General features: G+C 34.7%; 2 protein-coding genes across 2 annotated transcripts in view; one reads left to right on the plus strand and one right to left on the minus strand.

Annotated features, from left to right (window-relative positions):
• Positions 1 to 3,087: 3,087 nt before the first annotated feature.
• Positions 3,088 to 10,962, minus strand: LOC117105787 (Y+L amino acid transporter 2-like). Its single transcript, XM_033247068.1, has 10 exons — positions 10,402 to 10,962; positions 9,054 to 9,179; positions 8,319 to 8,457; positions 7,857 to 7,980; positions 7,222 to 7,325; positions 6,846 to 6,942; positions 5,993 to 6,139; positions 5,532 to 5,703; positions 4,226 to 4,901; positions 3,088 to 3,704 (listed from the first exon to the last, which is right to left on the minus strand). The coding sequence occupies exons 1-9, from the start codon at positions 10,865 to 10,867 to the stop codon at positions 4,756 to 4,758; spliced, it is 1,521 nt and encodes a 506-aa protein (XP_033102959.1). The 5' UTR covers positions 10,868 to 10,962; the 3' UTR covers positions 3,088 to 3,704; positions 4,226 to 4,755.
• A 1,271-nt stretch (positions 10,963 to 12,233) lies between these two features.
• The window catches only part of LOC117105728 (endoplasmic reticulum-Golgi intermediate compartment protein 1-like), an 8,658-nt gene continuing 6,472 nt past the window's right edge, over positions 12,234 to 14,419 (plus strand). Inside the window, exons 1-4 of the mRNA XM_033246980.1 lie at positions 12,234 to 12,427; positions 13,132 to 13,193; positions 13,457 to 13,529; positions 13,722 to 13,810. Coding sequence (XP_033102871.1) covers positions 12,408 to 12,427; positions 13,132 to 13,193; positions 13,457 to 13,529; positions 13,722 to 13,810 — 244 coding nt within the window. The 5' untranslated portion in view covers positions 12,234 to 12,407. The remainder of the gene's footprint in view (positions 12,428 to 13,131; positions 13,194 to 13,456; positions 13,530 to 13,721; positions 13,811 to 14,419) is intronic.

The raw sequence follows: 14,419 nt of genomic DNA on the forward strand, positions 1-14,419 counted from the left end.
TATATATATATATATACAATTTTTGTAGAAAATCAGCAAGGGAATTCGGATTAGGCCACTGAGGACACGGACCGACCACAGCAGCGTCTGCAGTTTGCAGGGAGGCAATCTTCTTTTTTCCCGCGCACATGTAGTCCGTAACTGTTATGCACAAGACAAACGGGTTAAATTCTAAAGCTAAGGACGAGGTAACCAGAGGAAAATTACTGTATCCCTCAAGGACATAAAAAATACAGCAGAATTTTACCTCAAATCTAGTTATTATTCCAATCAGACCTACGTTCCATTCCTTGTTGTGTTTATCATCCTATTTACATTTTATGTACACCAAAAAAAATGTATCCAACCAATATATTGTCTTCGAAAAGAATGAATCTTTCTGCTAAGCCCCGCCCCTTGGAAATTGTTGCTAAGACCCCATAAAACGATGGGGTATTCGTCAGCGTTTGCAAGAGAACACGATAAAGCAGTGAGACATGCGCGTATTCTTCGTCCTATAAGCCTGGTTCTCACGAGAGCTCTAGTATCCGGATCGGGAGCTAACCGTTAGCACCTGTGTGAAAACGCCCGATCTGTTAGCGCTAACCGTTAGCAGTATCCGGATACCGCTAACGGTTAGCAAGCGCTATCGGTTAGCAAGTGACACGTTTCTATCATCAACCAATCACACGTACGCGTTTACAATTTCCAGTTTCTTATTGGCTAGTGATTCGATCATCATACTCTTGTTATCCGGATCGGGATTTTCTCGTATGGACGCACGGCAGCTAACGGTTAGCAGGATCCGGATCCTGCTAACCGTTAGATGCCGTGTGAGAACATAGCCATTCTGATTGTCCGTTGTTAAGTTTGATTGACACATATCCTTTCTCGCGTATGCATTGCAAATCATCGATTTACATTTGCAAGCATTCGTTTCACACAGGTGGGTAACTTGCTGGGAGGGCCACGTGAAGGTTGTTTTAAATTCTCCCTGTTGTTGATAGCGAGGCTTATAATCTCTAGATAAAAGCAAGCGTTCGAATATGAATTTGTTTGCGTTGGACTAAGGAATTTGGTGATAGGAAAATCCCCAAAATCCACTTTGTCACATGTATTGTGTAAATCACCAAGAGACATAATTATGATACATTTCCATTGACGTCAGAAGCAACAAAAGATAATAGGAAACATGTTGCTGTGTTGCCAAAGTTCACATTTGAATGTAAATTGTTGTTGTTGTTGGTGGTGATAACTGTATGCCTAGGCCTAGCCCTATTCCAAACTCATGTTTAGGTCATTCGGCATCCGGGAAGGTTGATTTTCCCCCTGGTCCTCATTTAGTTATTAATTTGGTACGAATATCGAGATCAAGCATCGCTGGCAAACGTAGTAATATTTAACACCCTCATCAGTCAATCAATCAATCATCTATGGTTAAGCAAACGTCTTCACAATCATCAATTTGCGTTTTTCTGACCTGACGTCAACATAAATTATGATCTGTATAGGCCTATTACGAACAGGGACCGGTCCGAACGAACCTAGAAGACGTACAAAGTTCAAATAACGAACGAAAAATTGGGTCAGACATTGCAGAAAAGAGTAAAAAAGCGAAAAAAGTAGCACTTTGAGACTGAAATGTTATTATGTATAGTAGGCCTACACTTCTGCAGGTAAAGAAGAGGGCTACTTAACTGTGTATACGACAGCGAGTGTGATACTGTCGATTTTATGGAGAATGCAACGCCACGACGTGCGCGCAACGGACCGTTTTTCCGACAATCTGTAGACGGCATTGCGTCTCTAGGGCTCACCCTCAGGGATTCAATTTTACCATCTTTCCAGGCCAATGGAATGCAAAAAAAATCAGTAGTAGACCATTTAACATATTGTTATGAATATTGTTGTGAATAATGACTACAATGGATGTTGTGACATAACATGGACGCAATATTTATCATGAATGTTATAATGGGAATGACAGACCAGCAGGTATACTCAAATTATTATTTGTTAGGTGCGACAGATGGCTGCGTTAATTTAATTAGCATTCTCTTTTTGTATTCATATTAATTACGTTTAAAACATAATTGCATTTTGTACCATCGTCATGAAAATATTCCTGCACAACTTTTCCTATCTTGTCATTCTGTAAAATATATAAATCTACCAACGGGTTCATGATTTCATACTCAACACTCTCTGCTACATCTTTCATCCTGTTAACCTCAGCTTGTAGTATTTTGGTTCTGATAATTAACCTATAGATATTACATAGTACAATACTGTACTACAAAAAATTATCCCGAAATGGCATTGAATTTGTCGGGAAAATGGTGCAGCGCCACCACTCGCTACGTTTTTTAACACCTGTATTGAACAACCATCCCCGTTCGGGTACTGGGACCTTGGAGGAATTAATTGAGACTTTCATAATAATCATCACCATTTATAACAATCGCCTTTAAAAAAAATACAAATGTTTCATTAAAGCTTCCAGAATGTGTTGTTATATTCAAATGTGATACTGTTAATCTGTTTATTTTCACAAATTTTCTTATAGTTTCATATTATATTATTTAAGAATCAAGAACACTGTATGCTGTACGGATAAAAACGAAAAAAAAAAAAGAAAAAAAAGGGAAAAAAAACATTAAAGAAGCCATGTGGAATTGCTTAGAGAGGGGGATCCTCCCAGCTTTGCCAGAAGGTCAGCTGATTGATTATCCTATTATCTTTTAATACAATAACACATCTTGGAGATTATTTGTCACATCTGATAGTGTGGGCAGGCTGAGCTTAAGTCTTGGGCAAAAATCCTGGTGTGAGAGAATGTGAACCGAAGCACCTGGGATTGGAAGGCAAGCATCTTAATCGCCAACGGTTCCCCTATATTTATTTGCATGTTCGTCCTTTCATATGCATTGTTCTTTTGTGAAATTTATTTAGCCTGAGTGTAGCATAAATATTTTTACCAGGCATTTCAATACTGTATTGCTACTCAAAAATCAATATTATTTTCAATGGACAGCGTTTTGCGCTCTTATATGAGTCTACCGGATTTTTTGCAGTCTTACCAACTATATTCAACACCAAAACGATAAATTTCCCAAATCAAATACAATTTTTATTAGAATTATCAAGAAATTTCAATAAATGACACTTTTATAAAACATAATCTAACATGTCTTTTTGAGTTAAAGGATATAATAATTTTCTCAAAATATAACGTACGATATAGTATAGCGATTGTTGCTGTTACTTGTCCTTATAGATCACTTGGCGAGTGAGTTCAGCACCATAACAAACTGTCATTTCGTGCTGAACTATGTTCAGAAAACCGGATGCAAGGCTCCACAAAGGAAATTAAATTTGGCGTATATGTTCAGTCCAATAGTTCCACTAAACGTTGTTTGATGACTTTCTGAATGCACAGTATCTACACTACCATGCAATAAAAATACTTTATAAAGATGATGATTATTTCTGAGTTTTCACTTCAGAAGAGATGCATTTCCACAAAAGTCTCGCGGTTCTTGAAGATGGGTCCCCAAACTGAATCTTGATCACTGGAATCATTCTTAATGTCCTCTGCTGGAGGAGATTGGTTTTGCTGCATGGTGATGTCATCCAGTACAATTTTCACATGTCCTGACCTTGCTAACCGTTTTGCACCTACGTCTATATTGCACATTACTAAATGCATATCATCAGTGGAAGGTCTGGAATAAAGGAGAGGCATTGTTACGTTTACTCCATCAAAGGCCTAGATTATTATGTCATTAAAAAATAATATCATAATGTATGTTTGGAGTATTTAGGTAGAGGGGACTTGAAACAATTACAATTTTGGAGGACTGATCAAAAACGCTTTGCAATTTTGATAGGAAGATGAGGTTGAGTGACCACAGCAGACGTGATATAAATAAGGCAGTAATAAAATGCTCTAATGTATACACATACTTAAGCTGAACTAAGCCTTCGCCTATTGTAGCTGGAGAAAAAACAATACATTGTACTGTATTCCTAGAAAAAAAATATATATTGAACTACTAACAAGGCCTGACCTTAGCACACAATAGCCATTCGTCCTTTGTATAAAGAAAGAGCGGACGCCCAGGCTGGAGTAGTAATACAGTCTACAATAGTCAATACCGTAGCACAATTTTCTGTGCGTTTTCTGCAAATATTAAACAATGGACACAGTCTTTTGCGAAATAAATTATACTATTATGTACATTACCTTTTCTTGGTCATCTTTTGAGCGTTATATGCCTTCTCCGCCATAGTATACATATGTCTTAAACTAAAAGCACAACATTCAATTTAGCAACGGAACAAACTGTCATGTAGTATTGCAAAATCTTTCCGTTGTACGATACTGATTGCACGTACCATGTAATGGATCGTTCTTGAAGGGGTGTTAAATAGACGATGAGAATGTAATTGTTATACTCCGACTTAAAATACATAAAATAAATACAGTTAGCGATGTCTTAATTTTTATTATAAACTTTATTGTTGCTACAAACATTTAATAACTATTGTTCATATCAAAATCATTCAGTGCATATTGTATTTTGTAACCTACATCACACATTGTGATGAAATGGAATATTCCAAAAGCTGAAACGATTGTACGACCCCTGAACCACGTACCTTGATCACGAACTATTCACGTGATATATAATATTTTATAATTACACTACAAGAATATTGCCTGTAGTTGATTGACGTTTCTTCGGTGCGGTAATTAAAAATATAATGTTGATTTCAGGTCAGGGCGAGATCCAACTTTCGTGTACGATAACTGTTGGCCGTGACCACATAATCCGTATTCAGCTCAATCGCTTTCTCTGAAGTTGCTGGTTCTTCAGCAACTACTAAAAGATATTTCTGCAAAAAGTCTGTCACCCGTTCTACGAATAGAAATAATGATGTCAACATGAAATCAATGAAATATATCTAATGTCTATGACTCATTCAATTGTCTATTGTCGATATTTTCGATGTGTTTATTTTTTATGATAATGTAAGACTAAGTATATACACCTTCGATGATTTATAAATAGGCCTATATTTACATATATATTATATATATATATATTATATATATATTTATATAGGGTTAACGAGTTGCAAGTATCACCAGCAGAGTGCTCAATGGTAATAACACTAGAGCGAATTAATTATATATATATATATACATATATATATATATATATATATTGTCTTTACTATGATTTAGTTATAAAGTAATCTTTTTGGAGATCTCTTTTCGTTTAAAATTCTAAAATGTCTGTTATTTGCAATGGATCGCGAACTAGTGCTGTTCCATTACGAATCTGCAAAATAATGTGAAATATTAGTGCCTATCGGATTCGAAGTCCCAGTGAAGCCCCAAGTCGTCCAATTGCCTAAGTCGTCAACATATGCAGCAGAAGGTTCTGGGTTCGAATCCCGGATAAGGAATGTTTTCCACTATACAGAGTATTTACACTTTTTGCTACGCAGATAAACTTTCTTATTGCTAAATGTAATAAACTTACTGAATAAAGATGCAATCCGCTCAGGTTGCTTACGCCCTTTAATGTAGTATACTGGGAATCCCGTGCATGTTATCGAAAGACCTATCAACGTATCAATCGGTTCGGCAAGGGTTCCAGCTATGACTAGAGCTATGCAGGATACAATAAATATAATAGGTATAACCACGTTCACCTGAAACATGTAACGGTACAAATGTAATATAATTAATGTCATTAACCGTTAATATTGTATTATTATCAATAATATTATTGGTATTGGTAGGCCATATTATTATTTTCATCATCATCATCATCATCATCATCATCATCATCATCATCATCATCATCATCATTATTATTATTATTATTATTATTTGTTATTATTATTATTATTATTGTTGTTGTTGTTATTGTTGTTATTATTAGTAGTAGTATTATTAGTATTGTTATTTATTGTTACTAAATGACTTGCTTTGATTCACCTTATAAGGTCGAGGAATAGTTGTTTTCCAACGTAAATACAACAATCCGCCAACTGCAAATCCGCTGGATGTCCATGCGACAAAATTGAAGTAGTTGATTAACTGATAAACATCATTTGAAAACACGTAAATAATCGATAATGTACACTGAGGAGAAAAGCAGATAATTAAAATGAAATTGTCGGCAACGTAATTGATGTCAAATAATATTAATATTATTACAATTATTGTTATTATCATTACTATTATTATCATTATTACAGGCCTCCCTCTAATTAAATCCCCCTCAAATTAAAGGTCACCTTCAATTAAATCTTAATCTAAAAATCTAAAAAAGACCAAATTTTTTCTGTGTCCTAAATTAACAAATACCTTTTATTAATTATTATTAATTATTCTAATTTAGAGAAATCTTCCAAAGATCACTGGGACCTCCGGTCTCAAAATTGGTCTTTAATTGGAGGGAGATCTGTGTTATTAGTATACCATCAGGGGTGTAGCAATGTGGCCTGAAGCCCCTGGCAAAAAATTCTTTCGATCCTACCTTGGGAGCCGCACATCAGGTTTCCTGTGGGTACAAAGCTCTGTTCGCTCCGGGCCTGCGTTTTTAAGGACGTATTTTGATGATTTTTTGCACATCTGCTGATTAAAAGGTCCCGCTCGTCAGATTTGGGGCCATGGCCCTGGAAAAAAAAGACAGCCCTCCTTAAGATCTGTCTCTTCCCCCCCCCCCCCCGCGCTTTAGCCAGAGAGAGCTCATATGTTATACCATTGCTTATTATTATTATCATTACCTGTGTTATCTTTTGTGTACGGCCTACATGTACATTAAACTAAAATATACAATTATTACCGAGAATAGCAGAGCGGGCGTCGGTGTTATATGGTGAATGTTGATCATGGATAAAAATGTCGGCAGTTGTCTATCTCTCGCCCCTACGAAGAAGATTCTGGAATAAAAAGTTAAACAAAAGTCAAATAATTTCCGTATACGATATGACAGAAATTTCTTTTTATTTTTAGATAAAAAAAATGTGTTTATTGTTGTTGTTGTTGTTGACGGTTTCGCTTACGTGCATGGAGGCAAGCATCTCCACGAAGCAACACGTACTCCGCTGTATACGATCATGATTCTGAGCACACACGTTACAGATACAAAACTATGTTTATCATAATAAAGGTTTGTGCTAGGTCTATACAATATTAGAGTACTTAGTTTTTAGGTATACCTTGAATCCGATAACAGCATACCATTCACAGATCCAAATGTTGACAGCGCTACTGCCAATGGCATGATCCAAGCAAAATCTCCCATTAACTTTCTTCCAAACGTCTTTTTGAAAAAACATAACATTGATGAGGATTACTAGACTGATAACTTTTTTTTTTACTGATATACTTTTCTATAACATTATTAGATTATTAGAATGTACCGCTATATTGTTATTATTGTTGTTGTGATTGTAGGCCCCTAACTATTTTTGGTGGAAATGTATGTAAGTTATTATTAGAAGGTAAAATTATAGTACAATACTACCTTTTAGCGCTGTGATACTATTTGTGTAAAAGTAAATTATTATTATTATTATTCTTATTCTTATTATTATCATTATTATTATTATTACTATTATTTTTATTATTATTAATATTATTATTATTATTATTATTATTATTATTATTATTATTATTATTATTATTATTATTATTATCATTATTATTATTATTATTATTATTATCATTATCATTATTATTATTATTATTATTATTATTATTATTATTATTATTATTATTATTATTATTATTATTATTATAGTGTAATATTAAAACATTTACGGTAACAACAGGCACTAAGTCTTGTACTTACAACCGCAACTGCATCTGATGCAAGTAGTTCTGCAGGAGACATTGCTGCGAAGTATGCCATGTTGGTGAGCACGTAGATACACGTGACTGTCGTGATAGATATGATGATGGCACGGGGAAGATTTCTGTAGAATAACATTGAATTCATTATACATTGAGTGCATGCGTGGCAAGTTTACAAATTCCACTAAGAGCATGCGCAAGGGAAAGTCCCTTTGCACGTGGAAAGGCCTCATGGCTGAGTAATACTTTTAAAGGGGAAGTAAATTTGCGAAGGAGAAAATTATTATTATTTATTGGACCAAACTAAAGAAAATACATTCCGAGGTTCATTGCCATTATCGTTATCATTATCTTTTATTATTATCTTATTATTGATAATATTATCATCAGTATTATCTTTTATCAATATTATCTTTTATTATTATTTTTTTATTGTTATTGTCGTCATTATCAGTATTACCTGTATGGGTCTTTTATTTCTTCCACAACCACGTTCAGACTATACCAACCAGTATATGAAAACAGTCCAGCATAAAAAGCAACTCCAATTTGATTCCATGTAGTTTTGGCGAAAGGTTCCTTGAAGCTCTCAACTTCTCCTGAAGAAAATCGAATCAGCAACAATCACTTGGGGGAGGGGTTAATAATGCAAGTATAGGCGCTAATTAGAATGATACCTTACAATTAAAACGTACGGTACCGTAGACCTACTCGTGGGCGGATCCAGAGATGTTCGAGAAGGGGTGGTGGGGTGTGGGGGGAAAGGGTCGCCGAAAGTGAGGCCGATAGAGATAACACTACCCTAGGGGTCGGAAATTTTTGTTTTCTTGAGGCTCAAAATAACATCTGAGGCGTTTTGGGCGATCATTTTATTAATTTTTTTCCAAAAAAGTGTAGGGGTAACAGGGTTATCCCCCACCCCAAATACGCCCCTGATACTGCTGCATACACATAAAGCTTACATAATTATGCACATGGAATATAACTGCTCCCTGTACAACTACTATATTTGTATTAGTAGTTTTAAAACAACATTTCCTTTCCTTTTACTTATTCTTTTTGTCAAGAGCCACTGCTTATCGGAATATTATTATTATTATTATTATTATTATTATTATTATTATTATTATTATTATTATTATTATTATAAAAATAATAAAAATGAAATGCCTGAAGCATTTCAGCTAATGCCTACCTTTGCAAATTTGGATGAGTCCAAGTACAATAATTAAACCTAATGCGGTTGTCTTGGCAACAGTAAAAATTATCTGTATCCTGGTTGCGAAGCCAACACTCCAAGCGTTCACAAATGTGAGTAAGACTATAAAAAAGAAAAACGGCGGATATAGTTATGACACACTCAGTGTTTTAATTATAATCGCCATTGTCGGGTCATCTTTAGTTAATGGTCTATAAAACAATATTTACTGATGGATCATTTAACCCCATTAGCTGACCGCCGAAACTTTTTGATTTAATTTTTCTTTTTAAATGTATGAATGCCATCTACGATGGAAATTTTGCAGTTCGTTTTCCTCTTTCTGTACCACAATATCAATTACGTAATCCTGTTCTTTTTTTTCATTCTAGGGGGAGAGAGAGAGTCAACGTTACTAATAACAAGTTTATCAATCAGTCTGCCTAAGTTATACAATTCTTTATGTAAAATATTGATTTTTCTATTGACTCTATTTTTCTGTGATTCTCTTATGTGTTTTCGCCAAAATGTTTTGTCCAATGTTAGTAATATTTAGTTCCTCATAACTTTTTATATTCATATATACATATATATTAATATTAGAATATATATATATATATATATATATATGTATATAATTATTATTATTATTATTATTATTATTATTATTATTATTATTATTATTATTATTATTATTATTCACTGTTGGACTTGGATGAAATAAAATAAAACTGCTTCGACTAGCTTTACCATTGTCACAAAATATTAATATTGTTATCAGTCACCATCATTTTCCATCTATCCGATCTTGACATAGGATATAAAATGTAGTGGTGGCATATTGCGATGGTGCATGGTGGTATACGTGATGAGTTGTTCGCTGATTAAAGCCGGGCATTCGCTCGTACGACCGTCGGCTGACGAATCCAACTCCGCTCCCTTTGAGCGCTTGACTTGGTGGGTGGCTGTCTTAACGGATCGTCATTAGAAACGATCCGTTGCGCGCGCGTCATGGCGTTATGTTCTTCATAGAATCGCGTCGACCGACGACCTTCGGGCGGAGTGAGTGTCCAGGTTTACGCCAATGAATCTGTGTTGCGCTGGCTGTCCACTGGGTACTTGAGTTGCTGACCGTCCTCATTTTGAAGACACTTTGTCTTCATTCTCATTAATTGTATCAAACGACGTTTATTACAGGTTACGTAGACCCATAAATTTCAATTTTTCGAAGCTTAGGTTATGATAGATTTTTGGACTCGGGCGCCAATTAATAATCATTACTATTCCATAACCCTGTTATGGAATATATATATATATGCTCAGTAAGATAAATTTCAGTACTCACCCAAACAGGCTATTGCGACATACACTATTGCTGATGCAGGTAGGTCACAATTAGGGTCCGGAAACCAAGGTTGAACGCAGTAGTAAGCAAAGGTCAATGCGATAACAGCAAAAGACACTGGCATCAGCATTACAATACTAACCCATAGCAGGATGAATCCCCACAAATCACCGTATATGTATTTGATGTATGCATATGCTCCTCCCGACCTGGGAAGCATAGTGCCAAGTTCAGCGTAACACAGTGCACCCAGCCCAGAAAATACCCCACACATCAGCCACACTATCAATGTCATACCAACCGATCCTGCCCCTTCCAGAACTCCTCTGGGTGAGATGAAAATTCCAGATCCTATCATAATACCGACATTAATGGAAACGCCTGCCGCTAAACCAATTTTAGGTGCCAATCGTATAATCTGGGGGTCTTTGCCGCTCCCCGACACTGGAGCTACATCGTCTGCCATAACTTTTTTGTGGCCTATCGAATTTACTTACTTACAAATTGTGGACTCTTATTATTGACTCAACTCCTATATCAGTTAGTTTCTGGATAAGGCACATATGCATTTGAGCACGTAGTGTAGACTCTTGATACCGCCATACCAACTGATTTAACTTCACTTTTGTACTAAGCTAGTAAATTTGAGGCACCCCCTTTCCCCTACTAGAATTATAATAGACTGATTTTTTAATGCCTGCCGTACTCCGTTGGTGCTTTGAAACCGTTAACGTTATTTTCTGATAACCAGCCGCACAACATTCCCGAAATTCATAATATGTTTTTGGTTGCTGAGGTTATTTTCCCCATTTAATAATTAATGATTATTGTATTATATATATATTTTTTATTTTTAAAGATGACTGCCATCATGAGCTAAACAACAGAAAAAAAATATTTGTTGTTTAATTTGTATATTTTTTTTGTATATTTAGGCCCTAATTAAGTTATTGTATTAACTGACAATAAGTGAATAAGGGGAAAATACCGTCAATTTCATTTGCTCTGCTCTTTTGCACAATAGACCCTTAAATTAATTTGCCTAGTAATCAGCCAAAAATAATTTGTTTCGATCTGTTCCTGTTTGGAAGTTAATACTTTATATTTTCATCCTTATAGATGAGCTAGGCCTATTTAAAATTTTAATTTAATTTTTGTTTGTGGTTTTTTGTTTGTGTTTTAGATTACTTTTAACTTAATATCATACAATTCAGCCACTTGGTTGGCTTTTAATATCGGGAAAAAACTGAAATGAGATGAATAGCATACATTGTCGAATTTGACAATTTAACATGCATGATTGTTGGCACATCATCATAATGCTTGATAAAGAGACTAACACAAATTGACAAAATATAGGAACCCATGTGTTTGTGGTTATACCGTCACCCAACCCGGCCCATCGACAACATAGGCTTGATATTGCTATTGCACCCTGGTTAAAATAGCGCACCGTCTTTCGGATGAGACGCCCGTTGGTCCTGTATATAGTGCCATTCAGCAAAAGCTAATTTGTTTCGATCTTTTTCTGGTTGAAAGTAGTTAATACATTTATTTTATTCTTTAATAAATGAGCTATTCAAAATTTTTATTTTATTATTTTATTTTTGTGGTTATGTCCGATTTTTAGATTAATCTTGAATGTATCATGCAATTCAGCCACGTGGCTGTTACTTTTGATATCTGGATAAAACTGGGATAAATACATTGATTCGTACGGATTGTCGATTTTTACAACTTCACCTGATTGGTCAATGTGTTTAAGCCTCTTTAACCAGCATTATTACTGTCGACACATCACATTGCTGAATAAAAAGACTAACACAAATTGACCAATCATAGGAAACCATGTGTTTGAGGTTATTTATTTATCCCGACCGTGACCCAACCCGGCCCAGCGACAACACAATATAGGATAGACTGGCTGGTATTGCCGTTGTGTTGTTATTTACCTGCTTAGTTTAAAGTTATACATTTTCGTAAGTTGTACATAGTCCCCGTGCACGATGGTGTTTGATGTTCGAAGGTAAATTGTGTGTACCGTAAATGATGCGTAGGCACATGTCATAAGAAAGGCAGTCATTGGGGTTAGGGGCCTACAGGCGCGCCTAGGCCTGGAATTATTACTAATTAGACTAAAAAAGTTATCAAACAGCCGCTAGGTAGGCGGCTTGCCTCGCTAGTCTACGAGTACGGGGCCTAGCATTGCCAATCATTGCCTTGGTGGTGGTAGGCTCAGTCTGTCTAGCCTAATGCGTAGGTCTAGGCCTATGGATGAAATCTGAATCAAACTATCATACATGCATACTAAAAAATACAGAACCGAGCCTGCTGCCTGTTATGGATAGCCCCTGGCCTAGGCAAGTCTAACCTTATTTTTAAATTTATCGCAGCCTATTTGTATTATTATTTATTAAAAATACAGATACATGCTTAGCCCTACTACCCTACCACCAGGCCCATTAATATTTAGTTATTAATTCTCATAATAATCACTGAATATGAATCCGCCCATTGTTTTTTGCCCAAAATTTTTGAATTTTTTCATTTACAACAGATGTGCTAAAAAAGGATTATATTATAAATATTATATATAATAATACTATTATAATGATATACAAGTAATTGATACAGATTAAAAACAAATAACATTACAAGGTTTGTTCTTAATCCAAGAATATACAGGCATATTTTAACATGATTTTTATTCTTTTTTTTTTTTTGGTATAGACTTGATATATATAGAAAAGTTCCAAAGGACCTGACCCAGCCGACCTTTGCAGGTGCACTTGGTAAGAGAATCATTTAACACCCCACCTCTCCCACAAACACACACACACTTCCCCCACCTACCTCATACATCATTACACGCCTGGATAGCAAATGAATTGTGATTCATTTTAGTATTAAAATTTATAGACATTTTTGTAATGTTACCCTGAAATATTAAATATTTTTCAAGTATACCTGGAATTTAAAAATGTTCAATATAAAATGTAACAGATTTTCCTCACATATTTAATTATTCCTACCTCTCTTTTGTTGTTTTTTTCAGTTTCTGTTCTAAGTGCTTTGTTTATTACTTTCCTGTTAGTATCTGAGTTTAGATTTTTTGTTTCACCAGAAGTGTAAGTATTAACTAGTTGTGGTCATTTTACGTAAGTTAATCCGTACATTTTGTTTTAACAGCAAGGGAGTTGGCCAGTAACGAATAAATTAATAAAATAATAGTTTTAACAGAAATAATAAAGCTGAAATTTGGCTTTCTATATTTAGGTTACCATAATTTATGATGATTTTATATTATGTTTTTCCCACAGAGTTAGTGAACTGTTTGTTGATAATCCTGGTGAAGTTCAAAGGTTAACTGTTAGGATCAATATTACACTTGGAAAATTACCATGCGGTGGTATGTATTTCATTTTGTAATACTTACTTCAATTAATGCACAAAATGTGAATTTTTAAGAATAACAAAGAGTCTGAATAAATGTGCTTGGTTCTAGAAGGTCAAGGGCCGCAAATGATCTGCTTCACCGGGTAGGATACCGTAATATATGGTTTAAAAATTTATAAATAAATTATAAACTACGATTTTATTTTAGATTGTTTTTTTTATTTTTCTCGGTAAGACTTTTTTTTTATTCATAATTCAAAAACACATGAAACATTACAGACGAGTTCATGCATCAAACTAAAAATACAAGACAAAAAAAAATTAAACACTTAATGATTACATTATAATTTGCAATATTAATTCTATTTGTATTTTCTAGATTCATCAATTGACTACCTGTATATCAGAAGGGATCACAACTGTTATTGTGCATTTGTTTCATTCTTGTGTCAAATTGATAAATGATGAAATAAATGGTACCCCTAAAATAATGAGAGAAGTGATAGTGACCAGAAAAAACAGCTCTCCGATCCTCTACTTACGTTTCATATGAAAAGAAATTCTCATATACATGGGATAATACAATTCCTTGGAACTAAATCATAAAGTGGCATTCCCTCCC

Source organism: Anneissia japonica, unplaced genomic scaffold (assembly GCF_011630105.1).
Source record: "Anneissia japonica isolate Jap-2015-1 unplaced genomic scaffold, ASM1163010v1 scaffold287754_len4335492_cov202, whole genome shotgun sequence".
Taxonomy (NCBI): Eukaryota; Metazoa; Echinodermata; class Crinoidea; order Comatulida; family Comatulidae; genus Anneissia; species Anneissia japonica.

Bases quoted from the DNA above. Each gene is read 5' to 3' on its own strand.
- LOC117105787 (XM_033247068.1), bottom strand. From the start codon at position 10,867: ATGGCAGACGATGTAGCTCCAGTGTCGGGGAGCGGCAAAGACCCCCAG. The intron at 8,458-9,053 runs GTAGGCATTAGC...GATTTTCTTCAG, and splicing joins ACTCATCCAAATTTGCAAAG to GAGAAGTTGAGAGCTTCAAG. The intron at 5,704-5,992 runs GTGAATCAAAGC...TACATGTTTCAG, and splicing joins CTATTCCTCGACCTTATAAG to GTGAACGTGGTTATACCTAT.